Source organism: Bacillus rossius, chromosome 1 (genome assembly GCF_032445375.1).
Source record: "Bacillus rossius redtenbacheri isolate Brsri chromosome 1, Brsri_v3, whole genome shotgun sequence".
NCBI classification, from domain to species: Eukaryota; Metazoa; Arthropoda; class Insecta; order Phasmatodea; family Bacillidae; genus Bacillus; species Bacillus rossius.
In genome coordinates this window covers 304,968,891-304,990,787 of record NC_086330.1, presented here as the reverse complement: position 1 = coordinate 304,990,787, position 21,897 = coordinate 304,968,891, and the positions used below count along the sequence as shown (strand labels likewise).

The 21,897-nt window shown below is 37.7% G+C and overlaps 1 protein-coding gene across 6 annotated transcripts in view; it reads left to right on the top strand.

Annotated features, from left to right (window-relative positions):
• Positions 1-6,934, top strand: part of LOC134527856 (uncharacterized) — a 162,723-nt gene extending 155,789 nt beyond the window's left edge. For all 6 annotated transcript variants that reach the window (XM_063360823.1, XM_063360821.1, XM_063360824.1 and 3 more), the window contains exons 11-12: positions 4,588-4,653; positions 6,739-6,934. In XM_063360823.1, the coding sequence (XP_063216893.1) occupies positions 4,588-4,653; positions 6,739-6,834 (162 nt within the window). In that variant the 3' untranslated portion in view covers positions 6,835-6,934. The remainder of the gene's footprint in view (positions 1-4,587; positions 4,654-6,738) is intronic.
• The last annotated feature ends 14,963 nt before the right edge of the window (positions 6,935-21,897 follow it).

Sequence of the window (21,897 nt, the reverse complement as noted above, 5' to 3'; positions counted from 1 at the left end):
ATGTGAGCAAGGCTACGACATGCGCAGGTTCAGAGCTGGCTGGCGGCTGCCGTAACATGAGATGTGCCGTGTGCACCTGGGTCGCAGTTTTATCTCCCTCCAGCCCTCCGCTACACCTTCCCCCCCCCCCTCGGCACGGCACTGTTAGTTTGACATTTGAAACCTGCCAGCTGCGGAGTTAAGCGAGCCGCCGACACGTGTTTTTGAGAGATTTCTGCCGTCGGGACAGTTCGAAATGACGCAACTGGCCCCGGCCGCTCTCGTGAGTTCTGGAATTACGCTGGGGCCTGTATATGCCCGAGGACGTCAGGGCGGAGAGTCAGTGGAGTTCAGAGAGAGAGTTCAGGCGGGAGCCTTCCGCAGTGGAGCTTCCGGGGCGATAGTGCCGCGGGTGCGGCAGAGTGGCGAAGTCCTTGGACGAAGGTTCCATGGCAGGGAGTGAGTAAGTTCAGGGGAGTCGGGAGTTTTCCCGCGGCAGTTTTACGGGCAATAGTGTCGCGGGCGCGGCGGAGTCCCGAGCGAAGTTGCGAGCGAGGCGTTGAGCGGATCCTCGGCGAAGGCAAGTGCGGCGGCGGCGGCGGCGGAGTGCGGCGACGGAGATCCATGAGGGGTGCTTTGGCGAGAGTTGCGCCTGAGGTGCGGCCCAGCGAGGCGTGTGGATTGTGAGAAGCGAGTGACTGGAGAAGCAACATTTTTAAGTGCAATTGATTATTTGCCATTTTCGATTATTTGTAAATGACATAAGTAGTGGCAATAAATAAAACTGTGTGTGTGATAAAAATCTTTAATTGGGTTATCCTTTACGAACTCGCGGTAAATAATCATTCTAGTCGTAAGAAAGCATGCAATAATTGTATTAGTGTTTTGTGTGTCTAGTTTTTAATAACCCTTGGCACGTAATCATAAAAACAAAACAGTAGTTTGGTTTGGCGTGAGAGACCCCATGTGGCCCATGCAGAGCATTAGCTGGCCCCTGTTCTTCGTCATCACCAGCCGAGAGCAGACGCACCAGTACCCCGGGGACCTCACCACTTGTATTCACTGATAAGTAGTTTTCCGTTCATGTTCGTAAGTCTTTAAATCTTTTTATGTTTCTCGTTAGGGCTACCCTTGGCCAACAGGCTGTTTAAATAATTTTTCTTATCAATCTCAGTGAGTATTTAATCACCCTTACGTAATTCTTTGTGTGGCCACATGTGTGGACTACACCGTAACATAAACTGATTCATGCCTCAGGCTTTTTTTTACTTTTTATAGGACTATGTGTAACTTCTTAATAAACCTATACATTTGATTTAAATGGTATTCCTTTTGTCTTGTGCCCACGTGTATAACATCTACTGCATGGCGGTCTGTGGGACGCCTACCCACTGCGTTAATTCTTAAAGCGTGTCTGATGCTGAGAGCGGGCCAGGTCTTGGTAATTGGTGTGCAAAGTTTAGAGGGTCTGAATCTTGCTCCCACATGGGCGACGTCACGCCTGATAGGATTCTCCGCCAGGTTCGTGTGTTCTTTCATACGGTGGCACCCATACAGTAGTTCTTGTATCGAGTAAATCAAGCCCTCTAGCCCAGACCTCAACATTAAAATGTTCTTAAAATGATATGGTAAAATATATTTAAATTTTATAGTAACTATATTAAGTTCTTAACTGTTTTGGTTACAAAGTAGTACAAACCCTGATTAATAAAATCTTGTGAAATATGTGAATGGTTTTGCTGAAAGATGGACATGGAAACAGTAGCAGAGTTTTGAATATTGCCTCAGTTTTTTAGTTACTACAAAAAGTCTTTATTTTAATGGTGAAGAAAAATTCACCAACAGCTTTGTCTTTGCGATCCAGTAGACACCATGTGTACTGATCTGTGGTTTGTTACACTAATACCATTCTGTTTATTTTGTTGAGTGATTGAATTTACAACCAAATCTTATGTTAAAATGCACCTGCAATGATTAAGAATGTAAAAAAATAAATATATGAAATGATTGGAAACAATAATTGCTTTATATAGTTAAAAAAAAAAAAAAAAAAAAAAAAAGTAACACTAGTGTTGTCTGGATTCAACACAAGCAATATGCACAGTGTGTAGTTCTTGATTTAAAAGGCTTTGTGTAGCAATGTACAGTAAGTCCTCAATTAATGTACGCTTGTTTAATGGACATTTGTTATAACGGAACTATTTTTTGTTGCCTTTTACTTGGTAATGGACACCAAACATGTTACTGCGGACATTTTCACGCCGGGACTACAAACGGGCAGGATTGGCACTACTTGAATAGCCTATATATGCACTTGTATCCAAGCGTTGCCCTGCGTACATTTAAATAGTTCTTGCTAGCATGCATAATGGTTATCGAAGGATGACTTAACTGTATAGCTTTTTCCCAGGCCTATAAAAAAGGAGGTTAGGATGTGGCACTAATATTTACGATGCACGTGGCAAAGAAATAACAGCAACTCAACACTTCCACTGTCCCTTGCATCCTGTTATGACAAGGGAATCTGTGCGGGTGGTTCACCGACTTGCCGGATGGTGATGTGCACAAGCACTATTCCAAAAAGTTTTGTAGCCAGCCATTAGTCCTTCTTTGTACAGGCATTGTTCATTAGTGATGTTTTTACTCAAAATATACAGATGAAGTTCTTATAGTTCGTTGTGTTCATTGAAATCTTATTATGTATGCATTTAATTCTATGAAGCTTATTGTTTGTCAAATTTAGTCTTAAATTATATGATGTACGATAGATAGATAATTGCTTCGCAACAGGCTGGCCCTACTGCCAAGATCAGGTGTTCTGTCACTCTAAGGGAAACAGCAACTTGTTACGTGCACTCTCTCACTTTGTGTTATCTTTCTCTCATTCTCGCTGTTTACACGGTCACGAACTAATCTGTTCACAATAGGGCTGTGCGGGAATGGATTTTTCAATTCGGCGAAATTTTTGGGCAGGAAAGAATTTTTCCTGCAGGGATGTGGACGGGATTGAGAGAAAAAAAATTAGTGAAATAAACAGTGATAACTAACTAAATTTTTATGAAACAACTTTTTTTTGTCAACCCGCAGAAAAAGAAAATTGCGTGAGTGGTCAAGGTAAACAATGCTGGTGGCAGTTAGACCACTAGAGAGGGTGCCGGGCATGCATCCAGAGGATCGCTGTGTATTATCTACTCGAAAAATATGTCAACAGGCACAGCATTGTAGGCTTTTTCATGGACAGGTGTAAAGTCATATCTGCAATTCCTTAGAATTCAGATATATTTTAACTCTCTTTCTGGTAAAATTTGGTTAGTGGGTATTGATAGACAGTAGAATGATAAAACGTTTACTTAAAAGTTTTACTTTTATAACAAAATTTTAGCATAATAATTGGCCTATCATGCGCTAAAACAGAATATGTACACATGTAAAATTTAATTAAATTCAGTTATGTCCCTCCATAATATTGTGGCTAATTATTTCCTAATGATGCATCATTTTAGAGAAATGATGCAAATGTAGGCTTTTTCGGAAGGTCTAGGAACATAACCCATGACATTAACATTGTTCCTTATGGGGAAACTTGATTTAATTAACTGTCTTTTTCTTAAAAGAACCATTTCCAGGAATGTGTCTTGTCTATTAATCAATGTTTTACTGTGTTTGGAAGGAGTTTTATGAAATGAGATAAAGCAATATAATCTTATTTGTTTTTTAAACAATAATTTTTATTTATTTTTGGTCAATTAACAATGAAATACATGCTAAAATGTTTAAGTATCTCAGGGCTGAAATTTTAAGTAAATTTTAAAGGAGCATTTCCTATCACAGCCATTACCATGATGCGACTTCCTGAGAATATTTACATATTTGATTGTTTATATGTCCCTAGACCTAAAACCATTGTTACTTAAAACATTTTTATAATATATATAAAATAATATTTTATGATAACTGCCTAATTCTGTAAAAATTATTTCCAGACTGATATATAACATATAGAGATAAAAAATCTCAACTGAGTTGGTTAGTGGGAAAAATTGAAACTGATAGAAATTTTTTTTTATATCTTCCTTAAAATGTAATATATTCATTAATAATATCTCTTTATAGTAGTAACAAAAAAACTTTTGGTTGCAAATTTTTTTTAATGCCAATTGTTAGGTAGCTCAAAAGGTGAAAAACATTGGATGTTATAGGAAAAAAAATATCTGTTGGAAAACATAGAGGTTGTAAAGCAAACAAATAATGCATTAACTCCTTAAGTATATGTAGTACCAAATCCAGTCAAAGTTATTGTTAACCTTATAAATATTATTTCAATCTTTTGTCAAATGGTATTTTTTTTTATGACCAACCATTATTGCATAGGACTGTGGCCATTTTTCTTTTCTATCATACAGAAGTGAGAACTTAGAAATGTACCTGTGCCCGTAGACAGGTATGAAAGGAATTTTTTTCTTGTTTGGGCTTGGGGAAATAGCAACATGGGCAGAACTCTAATTTACTGTTTTTCCCATCTGTGCTGGCCATGCCTCATGCGAGAAGAATGTAACTCACTAGTGTGTTTGTTGTCTTCATGAGTGGTTACGGCAATGATGTTGGCAGGTCGTCAGGACGTGTTGCCTCGACTCCAGCGGAAATACTTGCAGCAGCAGTAGCACCTGCAGCTTGGTGAGTCGTCTTTCATTGGAGGAAAGTTAATACGTAGCTAGTTTGGTTTTAAAAAGTAACTGTTTAGCCTGCTTCTCACATTATAAATGTTAATAAAATGCTTTATCCATTCTTTGTAATTTTTATCATGTTTAAGGGAAGAGATAGGAACAAGGACCGAAAGACGCCATCTTGTTTCAATAGTCTTTATTGGCCATAATAATTTTCTGTTATTTTATTTTTAAATTTTTGTTTCTTTAAATTATAGTGCATTTAGAGAAATGCACGGTATATCTCCTGTGATTTAATTGGCCTTTGGTATTGAATTCATGTTTGGGAATGACTAAAACTGTAATTAATCTGTCAATAGGCACTTTGTTATGTACTTTAAAACTCCCCTAATGGGAGAACTCTGTCACAACAAAAGAAAAAGTTCAATACCAAACAATAAGGGATTGTTATGGCATGAAAACTGTTGAAACCAATATTGGGTGTTTTAGTTCCTATCTTTTAATCCATTAGCTACTTAAGTGAAGTTTCATATTAGAAGTATTTTAATAATACTTCTGCACTTATAAAGTTAAAACAGGTTTACCAGCACTAGAACTTTAAATAGATAGTGCTTGAGTTACATACTCCGTTAGTAATTTCTCAAATGCACGTTACACTCTAAAAAATTTATAGTATGTACCGTAAGCACCAAATGATAAGAAGATTGGATCCTCAGTTAGTCTCAAAAATCAGGTGAGAACCTAACTTTGAACAATTTGAGCTATTTAAGACAAAAGTTTCATGCTGTTTGTTAATTTTACCGAGTAGATTTCCAGGAAATCTTGTTCACAACTTTCGTATAGATCAAAGCGTATGTTATGTAATAAGTTGATAGGTACCCAGTTACATAATAATGAACTGTGTTTGCACGGAGGGCTGTTTGAGTAAGTCATATTTGTAGATAAACTGCTCTAATGGTTTTCAAGTCACCTCCAGGAAAGGCAGTTAAAAGAATAATCATTATGTGGGAAACATTCACTGCTTGACAAGAAACTGTACAGTTCTAACAAAAAAAAAATTAAGTAATTATTTATGATGGGGAGGTGTTCTATTTAAATAAAATTGTTCTGATTCAATTGAAGATTAACATAAAAAAGAGTGCTAGTAACTTAGTACACGTGATAGAGGTGAAACTTCAACTGCAATTCAAACCTTGACTTGTTATTATATCATAAGGGGTAAAAAGGCAGAGAGCGAGAAAGAGAGAAAGACAAGTTTTCTAAATAAACATGAATTAACAAAATTATTACTGACTTCAAAATAACTTCCTGATGATTAATTAACAATAAATATTATTCACTGTTAAAACAATATTCACATAACACTGTTTAACAATACTGATTTACACAAGTAATTAAAATACTACATAATTGAAAAAACACCATTTTCTTACAAATATGGCCCATGGTGTGGTGCGAAACATTAAGCTCAAAACCCTTTGTGTTGTCCTCTGCCCAAATACTCCCTTACTAGATGCCAGCAAGTTGGTGGGCGTCAGCCGCAGGCAGGTCCCGACTACTGCAACCCGCCTATTCCTGCAGCATGGCAGGGTTTAACCTGAACCACACCACGTGGAGCCCACTCTAGGGAAGTTCTCTGCACCGTCAGCAACCTATTCTCCTAGCTTTTCGCATCAAAAAGTTTCTCAATAATGTTTCATAAAAACGTTGCATTAAAATTCAATCTTGAAATTTTACTCCCATTGCACCCAAAGAATTTTCACTTCATAATAAAAAAATTAGCAAATGCAATGTGAAGTGCTAAGCCAATTGTGAGTAATGAAACTATGTGTTTTTTATGCAGTGTTCTTTTTGATTTGAATCAGTTCCCTAAATTTACAAGTGTAAGTACAGATTTACATGATCACATTAATACAAACATAAGTAGATGCTAGAACAAGATAATTGTTCATTTGTTTAGCAGTTTATTACAAGTGAAACGTCTTAACTGTATATATTTAGTTTTGTTAGTAAAAGCAAATTAAAAAAATGTTATGATTGAAATCTTTCAAATTGATTAATAATATGGCGTTAATATCTGTTGGTTTTTGTGTAGGACGGAGAAACTACGAAGAGTGGAGCACAGCAGCAGCCCTCCAAGTCTGAGGAAGATTCGCCGCTCGTCAAGTACTATTGCTTCAGGCTGCACTGACCAGTCGCCGCCTTGTGTCATCGTTTTGACCCATATTGGAATTTTACATATAACGCTGTTTTCTGTGATAAATAAATACTTCCAGAATGTTTGCTACAAACTGGAGTTCAGTTACTTAGACTAGATCCAGGTTTTTTGCAAGTACAGTAGACAGCCCTGTGTGAATATTCTGAAATTCAAAAGACATAAAGAATAATTTATTCTAAATATTGAATTAAATAGGTACTTAAAATTATCAATATTTAGTGTTATTCTAAGTGTAGTGAAATTATTACGTAGAGCATTCTTTGAATGATTCTTGCAATGTGGAAGCTCGATGTAAAACATTTTCATGGGCATAGGTCAATGCTGGTTTCAACTGTATGTCATAGAGAAACCACAAGAATGAACAAGAAAGATGAATACACACAGAAAACAAGCTAAAATTAAAATTAGCCGATGACAATTTTTAAACACATAGACACCACAGTGAGATTTCCATGAAAGGAGTAAGTGGAAAAAATATCACAGCATATAAAAACAGTGGGCTAACAATGAGACAGTTGTAACAAAGACAGAAAATACAGACTAACAAAAACCTTCGATAACACAGTGACAAACAGAAGTACCCAACAATGAAACAAAAGAGATAATCTGGTCAACACACTGACAACACAGGCCAACCCAACGATGAAAGTAAACAAATATTCTGAATGTAATGAAATTTTAATTTTTGTAACTATTAATTTTTAAAATAAGTTCGTGAATTAAATCAAAATAAGTATAACATCTTATGCACATAGTACATAAGTACAAGCACTTTTTATATAGTTGTAAAGATATATTTTAACAATTACTCTATGCTTTTGTGCAATACCAATAGATATTTCATATCATTGGTTATAAATATTAAAATTCAATTATATAAAAATAAAAATGCATTTAGAATTTCATAGCTATTTTGGAGACGTCACAATTTTCTTATTATTTTCTTGTTTTAAATTTATAAAAAAATTTATATTATCCCGCCATCTGAATTCTGGCCTTTCGGCTGTTTGTCGAGCACATATAGAAATAAAGTAAAGATAATAATTATATTTTGACTATTAATACATCCGAGAATTCTGTACCTACTTATTTATATTGTACAACAATGACTATTTAGTTGGTAGCAGGCTTCAACTGGCCTTGTCTAATAAATTATCTTAATCGTTTGAGGTTGATCTGCGTGGAAGTTGTGGATGGTGCTGACATCGCTCTGCATTGCAGAAAGCATCTTATGTGTTAAGAATTTTCTAAAGAAACTTCATATCACTACCACTTTTTTAACTACCTTATTTCTTATGATCTTCTATTTAGAATACAGTAGCCATAGCCTTCCGTTGCGAATAGTTTAATGTTTGTATGTTATTTGAGGACTCGCCTTGGAATCAACAAGTGCGTTTGTTGGAGTTAAAATATGAACTCTGGTTTATATTTCAAAATTGATGTAAATTTTCTTAACTTTAATGTTTATTTCTTTACCAACGCTTTAACAGAAAAGTTATTTAGTACTGCTAAAAGCGAGTTGTTTCACACTTAATGCCTTATATAATTTGTTTTATTTCATCCACAGATACAAGAGGAATAAAAATATATGCTCTTTACACGTTAGTTTCCTGACCTTACAATCTTTAATTAACATTCATCATACTGAAGATACATGACACACACACACACACACACGCGTGTGTGTGTGTGTGTATGTATATGTATATATGATGCCATGAAAAATAAAATGATTTTGTGATGAAAATTTTAAGTTTAATTTAAAACTTTAAACAGCTCAGTAAGTTAAGTTTGTTTTGAGGAAGTATTTACAGACTGATTTCAGTTGCTTCAGCAAAAACCAACATATAAACATATATTTAGTGTTATAATACTTGTTTTAAAATGTTTCCAGAAATATATTAATTTAGGGAATTTGCTCATTTCCGTGGTTAGATGTCACACATTTTTGTAGAGTACTGATAGAAATTGTCACTTGTTTAGTTTATTTGAGAACATAAATCCCATTATTCCTCCCTATACTAGCAAAAAATAAGGGGGCAAAAAAAAACAATCTTGCTAGTAAACTTTCTTTTTTTTTTCTTTTTTTTTTTTTTTTTTTTTCTTTCCAAAACAAACCTAAAGTTGCTCTACTGGTATTCAAAGTTTGTCATACATAAACTATAAACACCATTAGTAGTATATAAATGGGGCTACTGGCTTCTGGCTGTGGTGTCGGTGTCCGCCATCTTGGATTGTGACGTCACGGCGGCCATCTTGGAAGACCTTGACCCCGACAGCCATTTTGTATCCGCCATCTTGGATCCGCCATCTTGGATCCGCCATCTTGAATGACGTCATTTTGTTTTCTCGAACATTCCGGCATTGTGTTATCCGCCATTTTGAGTTATGACGTCACCGTTGCAATTTCCGTTACGCCCGCCATCTTTAACTTTTTTATTTATTATCCAATTTTAATGAAAAAAAATTTAAAATTTATAAAAAAATTAAATTAATAAAATTTTAATAATTTTTTTTAAAAAAACAAACATTTACGACACGGAGTTCGGAGTCCTCGGTTCAAACCCGATGAGTGCAAAAAAATAAAAATGATGACCGATCCTTCCCCCGTGGTGGCTGCTGGCATACTGACCCCCACTACTTTTTGCCATTTATATATATCGTCACCTAGTATGACGTCATGTCTGCCATCTTGTCTTCGATGCTGGAAGTCATCATCATCATTGTATCGTCGGCGAGAGTGCGCTGACGCCATGTTAGTTTAATTATTATCCGCTAGAGTGCAGTAATAATTTATTACTGACACCCGCCATCTTGAAATTTGGCCGCCATCTTGAATTCGGGAAAAGTTACAAAATTCATTAAATAAATCACTCATTAATTTACATATTGATTCGATCGATTCCTGTCCTCGGTTTTATACCCGATCGATGCAATAATGTTTAATTTTAAATTTCAATTAACCATGTTCAACATTCTTAAAGAGACTTTAAATCCTCTACTACCATCATCCTATCAGACATCAAGACCACCATATTGGAAATTAGTAATTGTAATGCTAGAGATTCGGGAAAAAGCTCAAATTCATTAAATAAATTTGTAAATATATAATTATTGATTAGATCGACTAAGGTCCTTGGTTCAATCCCTAGCCGATAAAAAAAACCTTTAATATTTTAAAAAAGTACCACTAAAGTGACAGGTTTGAGAGATTAAAAACACCGCAAGTTCTTTTCTAAAAAAAAAAAAATTTATTACATACATACTACACTACAAGTACAAAAAAAAATACACAGACAAATTACCAAAGTTTCGTGGATCTCTCGATTCAAACAGTCTTCTTACTATACGGACTAAGTCCTTTACATGACTTTAAATGTCTATTCAGTTTATCAGGTCGACATATTGGTACACCACAATTTTCACACAAAGACGAATTAACGACTTCATTAAAAGGACAGTGATACATTTCGTGTCGTTGTGCACTTTGAATATTTGCTAATGTTTTGTTACAAAATATACAGCTTGTTTCCGATGAATGTACAGCCAGTCTATAACAATTCCTGAGGTGCCATTTTAATCTTCCATAGAGTATAAACTTGCTTAAACACCTGTTGCACTGATATTTAATGCGTTCAGAGTTATTACTACAATTGTGTATTACATAATCCCATAATTTGAAGTATTTGATCTTCTCACAGTACGTGCAGTTGGGTGATGGAACACCGCTGGATGCTCCTTCCTTCATCAATGCCACTGGAACTGTTGACAACCATTGTAACACTGCTGACATGTTAACTTCTGAAGCCTTTGAGGTCTGCTCTGCGGAAGATGTTGCACTGATGATGGTAGACCTTCGATCCAGGTTCGTGTAGATAGTGGTAATGATGCCATCGAGTTCTCAAGAATAGCTAGATACAGGTCTATTATGTTATACAAGTCTAACTATCCGATCCGTTCATCACCGCAGCCAGAGACGGACTGAAGTTCATATCACCAGGGTCTCACTTATATAGACTCATCAGCCGGTACAACACAAGAGTCAAAACAATAACCATGTTCATTATACTCACACTTAACTTTCTCGGAGCATTTTTTATAATGAAGATGTAAGCTATCAAGACGTGAAATTAGTTTTTTGCACTTATTGCACTGAAATTGTATTCTTTTAACATTATTAGAACTGCTTCTTTCATGTCTGCGAGCATTTGAGGTGATAGTAAATGATGCGTCACAGTATTTGCACTGACGTAATGTATGCTCTTCATTAGTTGAAGAATCCATTGCTGATGATGAAACTTCGGATGATGGTGGTATCACATCTGTTGAAATCTCCTCCAATGTTGACGTCGTCGTTGTCAACGGGATCTGCACCTTCTCCATCGTAGCTGTCGTCAAGGTTCCCGTAGTCGACACAACCTTGTTGTAAATAAACACTTTTAGCCCACTTCCTTTTTATTCTCAACCAGATTTATCACAAAAGACAATATGTAAATACATTTTAGATTACTCACAGATACAGCCTCGACAACTGTAAACACTACAAAAAAAACCATATACAAAAAAAAACAATACTACCAACTTCTGAGTTCACATATTCTCGTTGATTTAATTATTTTCAACACCCTCCCTCAATTAAATCAACCAAGTATCTCATCAAACTTTACACATATGACTACTCTAGTCCCATTTGTTTTCTGAGCCTCTCAAAAGTAGGCTTACTAAGAGCCTTTGTGAAAATGTCAGCTATTTGATCTTCACTTGACACATAACAGAACACTACTGTCCCATCATTCACTTTCTCTTTAACAAAGTGATGGCGAACATCCATGTGTTTCAGTCGCTTGATTTCAATGTTTGATGCAGCTCTGATAGCTGATTGGTTATCTTCAAAAATAGCTGTTGGTTCCCCACACTGCTGAGATAAATTTAGCTCCAGGGTCAGCTTCTTCAACCAGCATGCTTCTGCTACTGCGGCACTCAGAGCTACATACTCAGCTTCTGTCGTTGATAGAGCCACAGAAGTCTGCTTCTTAGACGACCACACCACTGTGGATTTTCCCAACTGGAACACATATCCTGATGTTGACTTCCGATCTTCAAGATCCCCTGCCCAGTCTGCATCGACGTAGCCTTGCAATTTACTTTGTCCTTTCCTGTATATCAGACTCAAATTAATTGTCCCCTTAATATAGCGGAGTATTCTCTTCAGGGCTGTCATCAGTTCTTCATTTGCTTGTTCTTGGTAGCGGCTTAAGAAACTTACCGCCCAACAAATATCTGGTCTTGTACCTGACACTGCATACATTAAGCAACCAATGAGCTGCCTGCACCTAAGTTCAACGTTTCTCTCACTTCTCTCAGTATTATGAAGACTGACCTTTTGGTTTGGATCTATAGGTGTTCCCACGGGCTTACATTCTGTCATTCCAAACTTACGTAAGACACTTGTAAGGTATGAGGTCTGATTCAGCGTGGTTCTTCCAGTCGACAGGTTATGTTCAATCTTGATTCCTAGGTATGTTGAAACCATCCCCAGATCCTTCATTTTAAAATATGTGCATAATGTGTTTTTAATTGCTTCTATCCCCTTTTCATCTGTACCCACTAATAACACGTCATCTAAATACAGGAGAATATACAGGCCACTTGATTAATCTTTCTTGTAGTACAGACAGAAGTCACTTGTGGACCTGGTGAATCCTTCCTTCTCCATAACTTTGTTGAACTTTTAATTCCAGTATTTAGGTGACTTCTTTAAGCCATACAAGGATTTGTTTAATTGTAGTACATTACCTTCTTCCACTGTTACACCTTTGGGCACTGATAAATAGACAGTTTCTTCTATGTCTCCGTAAAGGAAAGCTCCTGCTACATCCATTTGATGAATGGGCATGCCCTTATGATTTGCCATAGCTACAAGCACCCGCATTGTCGAAAGTCTTGCCACAGGGGCATATACATCAGATGAATCAAAATATTCCTGTTGCTGAAACCCTCTAGCAACAAGTCTGGCCTTGAACACTGTTGGTGGGTCGCTTCTATCATCCCTTTTTGTTTTAAATACCCATTTTGTCTCTATAAGATTTACATCTGTCGGCCTTTTCACTTCAATCCATGTATTGTTTTCCTTTAAATTTTCCAACTCTGTTTTCATTGCAGTTTTCCAATTTTCTGACTCTACACTGTTTATGGCTTCTTCATATGTGTTGGGATCATCAGGTTCGCTCATGCACAAGAAATTGAAATCATAATCAAATCTCTTCGGTTTACGCAACTTGTTCCTATCTCTTAAACACCTGGCCTCCAATGAACCCCTTTCTTCAACACTTTCACGCTTCTCCCAATTAATGTTTTCAGTTCTAGGTTTTTCCGGCGTTGGCTTTCTTGGTATGTCTGTATCAGGGAATTCTTCTTCCTGAAGGTTAGGAAAAACAAGAAAATCTTCCTTTTCATTATCCTCTATATCTTTCTGTGTCAGCGCACCTGGTATGGTTATTTCACCATGTGGCTTTTCTTCATGATGATTAGGAAATCCTAACAAGTGTTCTCTTTCACCATTTTTCAAAGGTCCAGAGCTTGTTTGTAATGGTTCCCTGCAATCTCTCACATTTGAGAATTTTACGTTGCAGCTCACTGTCACCCTGTTTTCTTTTGGTAGGAAAATACGGAATCCTTTTGATGTTTCGCTATAGCCAACAAATATGCCTTTCTTGGATTTTGCATCCCACTTCTTACGAGTCTGATCAGCCACATGGATGTATGCTTCTGATCCAAAAACTTTCAACAATGTTATGTCATAGTTCTTACCCTCCCACAATTGATAGGGTGTTTTGCCTGCAGCTGTACTAGTACCGGTTCTATTTATCACATAGACAGCGGAGTTTACTGCTTCTGCCCACAGATGTTTTCCCAATTCCTTAGCTATCATCATAGTCCTGGCTGACTCAACTATTGTGCGCATCTCCCGTTCTATCCTTCCGGACTGTTCTGGACAGTATGGCACGCTTCTCTCATGAACAATTCCTAATTTGAATAACAGCTGTTTCACGACATTGTTAACAAACTCTGTTCCGCAATCTGTACGAAGGATTTTAAACATCTCACCCTTCTGATTTCTAAACCAGGCTGCAAACATCTTCAATTTTTCTCCAACTTCACTCTTACTTTTTAAGAAGTAGACAAACCGGAAATGTGAATAATCATCCTTTAGAAGCAGGAAATATTTAGACCTATGGACTGAGTTTCCATGGGACCACACACATCTGCGTGTATTATTTCCCCGGTTTTTGAAGTTGTGTTGCTGTCTTTGAAGGAGCTTCTTGTCTGTTTACCTAAAATGCAAGGTTCACATACCACATCAAGTTCATCTGTAATCTCTTGGCCATACGACTTTAACACCTCTTTTACCTGTTGTTTATTTTGATGAGCCATTTTTTCGTGCCAGCAATTTAGGGTTTGCTTCTCACCTACGAAGGCAAAAGTAGATTGATGTGGTTTAAATCTCATTTTATAAAGGTTTCCTGCACGTTCCGCCAGCGCCGATATTTTGCCTTGACTGTTTAAGATTTTTGACATGTGGTTGTTCGAAATCATAGTATAACCCTTGTCCAGTGCAGATCCTACTGAAAACAGGGTTATCTTCATATCTGGAACGAACAACACATTCTGCAATATGATTTTTGAGGTACTCTCACAGGTATCTGACAACAACTTGACATTACCAATACCTTCAGCTTTCAAAACTCTTCCGTCTCCAAATTTTACAAGCCTGTCTTTCTTCAAGACCCTATATGATGTGAACAGTTCCCTTCTACAGCACAGATGTTCTGAAGCTCCAGTGTCTAAAAACCAAGTATTGTCATCACATGTGTCACAGGTCAGAGCTGATGAAAACACAGTGAATGCTTCTTCGTTTCTGTTAGCATTATGGTCTTCAGATTTTTGCATCTCCCTTTTGAAATGATAACAATTTCTTTTAATGTGCCCAATTTTATTACAAAAATGGCAGCGAATTGGATTTCTCACTGTACTCAATCTGAAACATTTGGCTCTCAGGTGGCCAATTTTTCCGCATTCAAGACACTTCGGATCGCCTTTTCTCGCAGCATCAAAAGCTGTAGAGTCATCTTCTCTCGATGAGTAGGTTCTCTCCTCTTCCATTAGCAGTCTAGCAGTCAAATTTCCCAGAGTTCGCCCCTCAACTGAAACAGAATCCCAGGCACTGACGAAGTGAGCATATGTTGATGGCAAGGCCATAAGAATTTTGGTTATTACCATATTATCAGACAGTTTTTCGCCAAGTTGTTTTAAACTACTAACAGTCTCTTCGATTCTGGACAGAAATTCAGACATACTTTCACCCGGCACACATTGTAAATTAAAGAATTTCTGTTGCAGCAGGTGTACAGAAAGTTCAGAATTTTTTTCAAACTCAGTTAACAAATTCTTCCAAATTTCTTCTGCATTTTCACATGTCAAGACATGCGCCATAAGTCTTTCATTCAATCGTGTGACTATTATATCTTGAGCTAGAAAGTCCTTCTTTTGCCATTCTTGCAATGTTTGTTCATAATTTTCACTTCCTGGCTCAGGTTTTACGCATGTCCCAGTTACTACGTCATAAACACCTTTTGCACGCAATGTAACAGCAATCTGGAATTTCCAAGTTTTCCAATTACTTTCGGAGCTTAGCTTGATCACGTTAGCTTCCATCTTGTTTGCAACAACACTACCGTTTATCTTGCGTGCACGAACTAAAACAATTTTTTATTTTTTTTTATTTGTGTTCTGGGCCCATAACCTGTTGTAAATAAACACTTTTAGCCCACTTCCTTTTTTATTCTCAACCAGATTTATCACAAAAGACAATATGTAAATACATTTTAGATTACTCACAGATACAACCTCGACAACTGTAAACACTACAAAAAAAACCATATACAAAACAAACAATACTACAAACTTCTGAGTTCACATATTCTCGTTGATTTAATTATTTTCAACAAACCTCCATCGAGTTCGACGTTAAAGACGGTAAAGATGCCATCGAGGTCTCAAGAACAGCTAATTGACACGACTTATGCACCAGAAGAAACAAACTAGGCGATCCTTACACCGCCGACGTCAGTAACAAACTGAGCGACCTGCTGTTTAGGACTCGCTTATATACATGCACCGTATGGAATAATACGCTAGTCAAATCAAGAACCATTTACAATAATACTAGAGTCAAATCTACAAATTAAAAAAGAGGATCATTTGATAGGAAAAAAAAATTGATCTCTCCAATATATGCCAGGCTCCAAGAGCTACAATTAGCGTCATAAGATCCATCTACATTTTGCTCCTATGCTTCAATTGACCATTAGCTTCAAGTGCTCCAACAGCTCCATCAGCTCCAACACGTAATGTACGCAATGTACGCGCAATACATGCAATTTACGTGCAATAAATGTAATGTACACACAGGAAACGGAACGTACACACAGTACACACAGGAAACGGAACGTACACACAGAAACGGAACTTACACACAGTACACACAGGAAACGAAACGTACACACAGGAAACGAAACGTATACACACAGTACACACAGGAAACGGAACGCACACACAGTACCCACAGGAAACGAAACGTACACACAGGAAACGAAACGTATACACACAGTACACACAGGAAACGGAACGCACACACAGTACACACAGTACACACAGGAAACAGAACGTACACACAGGAAACGAAACGTACACACAGGAAACGAAACGTACACACAGTACACACAGGAAACGAAACGTATACACACAGTACACACAGGAAACGGAATAATCACACATACAGTAGCGGAAACACACAGGCTTAGTTGGAAATCAGAATACAAGAAATAAAAACATTAAATTTTTACTTTCAATATTTAATTACTTCTCAACATTACACAAATACAAGTAAAAGAAGCCATTATTGTATGTAGCCAGCTTTCCTCAGTTCTTTGAGTATGAAGGATATTTCTTTGATGCACGAATAGTTTCCTGCACAAAGCGAGCCATGTAGAAGTCTTAGCCGGTCAACCAATATGTTTGGATCTTTCCATGATGTGTAATCAATCTCTTCTACCACCATCTTACTTGCTTGTTTATTATAAATACTGTTAATATCACAATCGTCCCAGTGATCATAATAAGCATTATCGGATTTATTTATTATAACACGACGTTTCCATCGTTTCGGTCTCAGGACATCGCCACATTCTTCGATCTTGTCAGCTCTAGGTGCTTCATCACATTCTATGCCTTTGTCAACAGCCTTAGAGTCACTGTAACAATCACTGTAGAAGACATCCTCTTCACCCAGATTACTGTATGAATTCGCTATTGATGATGTCGAAGTGTCTTCATCGTCTTCATGCTTCCTTTTTAGGAGTCCATCATTTTTACAAAGAATGGAGGATCTACTGAATATAGGCTTGAATGTATTCTCACCTTTCACGGTGTTGATACTTCCATTAGTTTCAGTCTTCCCGAAGCCATTAGCATCCTTCAATTTATGTTCTTCCTCACGATCGGGTGAGCTAATACCATCACGCTCAGGAAAAGGAAAATTATTGTCGTAATGCAGATCACTCTTCTTTAGTCTAGTGGATCCATCGGTGTCCTCTATGCCGTAAGTAGTCTTGACTTTACATGTTCTACCATGTCTTTTTAAGCTGTCAATTCGTGTTAACAACCTGCTACAACGATTACGCTTAACATGTTGCGTAGTGGGTTTCTAGGTTCTAGCACAATCATTCTTCTCATGACGTCTAGCTACAGTATACTCAAACTAGCTCTAGAAAATTACAAATTCACTGAAGTTCTAAATGCTAACTTTACTCTCAAATAACTAAATCCTATTTCTTAACTTTATTCTAATAAAACTGAATCCTAAATCTATTAATTAGGGCTATCCCACTTCTGACACCAAAATGTTACGATTTACCGCAGGTTCGTAAAGGATAGCCCAATTAAAGATTTTAATCGCACACACAGTTTTATTTATTACCACTACTTGTCACTTACAATTCATCTTCTAAATTAGCAGATAATTAATTACACGTAAAGAAATGTCAATTCCCCAGTCACTCGTTTCACACACCTCGCTGGGCCGCACTTCCAGCGCAACTCTCGCCGCAGCACCCCTCGTGGGTCTCCGCCGCGGGACTCCGTCGCCACACTCCGCCGCCGCCGTCACACCCTTCGCCGAGATCCCACACGACTCACTCGCAACTTCGCCCGGGACTCCGCCGCGCCCGCGACTCTATCGCCCGGAACCTCTCGACTCCACTGAACTCACTCACTCCCTGCCCTGGAACCTTCGTCCAAGGACTTCGCCACTCTGCCGCACCCGCGGCACTATCGCCCAGAAACTCCGCAGCGGGAGAACTCCCCACTCACTGACTGACTCAGACTCAACCTCCTTATATAGCCCTTGGGTTCCCGTCCAGAACAATCGGGCATGTCTCCGAGATATCTCGCGACCTTCGCCGTCGAAATGCCCAGAAACGCGTCGTGAGTCCTCGAAGGACGCGGTGGCTGCTCTAAGAACACCGATAAAGGCGTCTGAGTCCTTTTATTCCGCAGTGCGGCCTCTTTTAAGTAACCCGATCTGAGGCAGGTGCGCGCTGCGACGGTCAGGATGTAGCGAGATAGTATGACACGAGATACCAGGGAGAGGATGCGGGTGGAAGGGGGCGCAGACAGGCCGAACGAGCGCGGCGATGCCAAGCACTGCAGCCAAGCACGATCGTAACAGTATGATGGAAATGTTTATCCCACTAATATTATAAATGTGAAAGTTTGGATGGATGGATGGATGTTTGTTACTCAATCACGCCAGAACGGCTGAATGGATCTGGATGAAATTTGGCCTACAGCGAGCTCATAACCGGGATTAACACATAGACCACATATTAATATGAAATTCCATCCTTAAGAGAGTGAAAAAGTGAAAATTTCATTTTATAACAGAAAAAATCATAGGTCATAGACATACAAATAGTGAGTGAGTGTCATTTTTTTAGTCTGCCACACGATCATACACATAGTAAAGTATTGCAAATTCATATTTTTCTCCTTGGTGAGACCAGCCCGCTTAGTGGAGCTCGCAGCGGCTAGCAAAATAAAGGTGCTAATAACAGTTTGGTTCTTAACTTCGTCAATAGATAGAGTTGCCTTGAATTATATACGCACCTTCGTTCTATGCGTTTGTCATGTCTTTAATTTTCGTTTGTTTGTGCCGTATGCGTTCCTATACCATTTATCCGATTGCGATTACATTTTGGTGAGTTGTTATGAGGATGCCCGTGAAGGTTTCCGAGACGGTGAAACTATTTTGCAATATTTGGAGCACGAATCGTTTCAAAAAAATGTGTTTATTTCATATTATATAGCGGCACTTCGTCTGTTTTTGTTGTCTAAGTGTGCACGCATGAGACAATTTATTTAAATATAAAAGAGAGACAGAAATATTGTGATATATACAGAGTGAGATTGAGAGAGACAGAGAGATAAGTTGAGATAGAGCAAGGTATAGAGAATGACATGGGTTAGATAAAGAGATATATAGATGTATAGTGCTATATAGAGATTTATATATAGAAGAGATAGAGATAGTGGGAGGTATATATGTAGATATGTAGATATAAAGAGATAAATAGAGATAGAGAGATACATATATATATAGATGTAAATAGAGATAAATATATATTTAGAGATATGGATGGATGATTTGTATATGTGTAACTACTTTAAACATATTACAAAACAAAACTGAATGAGGCATTGCAATGCATGCTGAGCATTAGCTAGATAATGGAATCATTTCAATATTAGTAATCTCTTATTTTTCAGCTTTTGTCTATAGTGCTTTATAAAGTCTATAGATTACATACAGACCACCAATTTTTTGATATATACAGGTAAATAACTATACACTGGCAGAACAACGTCTGTGGGGATCTGAAAGTGATATAAATTATTTTGCACACTTGACATTCAAATTAAGAATACAATTACTAACTACATTTGATTTCGAAAAAGGTCCCCTTCACCCTTTTTTCAGCCCGAGCAACGCCGGGTACTGCAGCTAGTGTTGTCATATAACTTATCATAAGATATTTAGATTTTCAGATTTATTAATGGTAAAGCATTTTTTCTGTCACATTTTAAATTAATATTCAGTGGACACTAGGTACACCATATGCTTGTGTCAATACATTCTGAATATTGGCATCATCTAAGAATATTTAATTAAAGCCATTAAAGGTGTGTAACATTAAGAGTGGGCAATGAGTGGGATAATGACGTCTTTGTTAAATTGTTTACTCAAGGCTCAGCCTCACATAAATATTTGATTATAGCTTGTTTTGATTATTACAGTTGTTTGTTAGCACATATTAAGAAAATGTAACTATAGCTATAGATAGTTGGCAAAATATATTATCTCACACTACAAATATTAATTTTCAACCACCGTCATGTAATTATGATGCAATTAGTCAAACATATTTTTAATTATAAATACATCTTTGCCTTTTCTACAGCTCTAGATAACTTGATGATGTCTGGGGACTAAATTTGAAGGTGCTTGTAATTTATGTACTCTGTGCAGTGGGAAAATTCAACAAATTGCCTTTAAAATGAATTCTACAGGGCGAAAACTGAAAAGTGAACACTGTTTTGTGATGCCGAGCCTTAAGCATAGAGCGTGCAAGAACAGCGAATCACACATTGTTTGAGTTACAGTATCGTTTTCAGGAAATACTCGATACCCAAGGCCTAGTGTTTAACCAAGTTTCCACAGCTTCAAAACACTTATTAGTTTGCACTTCCAAAACACGGGAACACTGTCCAATTGCAGCATCAACTTATGCGTCAAGCAGAACTTATACTGGCGTTGCTGTGTGAAACAACTCTCAGTGCGAGGCAGAATAACAAGTTACTGCTTCGAACGCCAAAAGTGAGTAGATCATTACATATGTCAATTAATAATTTTCCCAAACTTTTTTAACATTCACAAGAACATAGGGGTACACTAAATGTTTAGTGACACTGAGTGAAGCAATGTTCACTTTGGATTATACTTTTGCACTTAAAAACACTGGAATTGTTTCCGTTTACAGCATCAACTTATACCACAAGTGGGACTTGTACTGGTGTTGCTGCGCTGAAGAACGCTCATGCGCGAGGCAGAATAACAAGTTACTGCTTCTAGCATCACAGGTCAACGTTTCTTCACAAATCCTAATTAATAATTTTTTGAAGCTTTTTTCACATGTTTTTTTAAGAACACATATAACCCTTATGTTGTCACTGAGAGACTGAAGCAGTGTTCACTACGGAATTAGTAGATAAATCACTTGAAAGATACATGAAGACTGTCTGAAATGTGGCACTTGGTAAAGTTTTAACATAAATAATGAAACACTTAATTTTGTTTTATTCTCTCTTTTCTAACCGTAGGGCTGGCCAAATGATTATCCTAAATGGTGTCTTTGGTGTTGTTTCAACTCGTGTACTGGAGCAGCCTGCAGCCACGCTAGCAGGAGTACTTCCCCGGCGAGGGGCGCACCAGCTTGAAGCGACGGTACGGAGCGGCGGCGGGCCCGTGATGTGACCATCGCCGGCGCGGCTTTGGGTGGCCCAGGTCCTTCTGCGAGGCGCTGGTCGGCTCCACGGGTGCTGGTGCTGCCCCTGGGCAGTCTTCTCGAGCCGTCGAGCCTGCAGAGGATCACACACTTCCCCTTACTCGCTCTTCCTGGAGCATTCCTCCCTGCAGTCCAGTCCCACGTGTCAAGTGGTACAAGGCGAGATTCCTTTCTTTGACACGATATCACTTTCAAACAAATACTGCACTGCACTTTGCTGAGATATGAACACTGCTATTTGATAAAATGTTCTAAATAGATACTTCATGTTGATTTATGTTAATAAGATTCATAATCCTCAAAAAAAACTCGAAACACTTACCTACAATAACTTTTACATACTTTTTCTCTTATA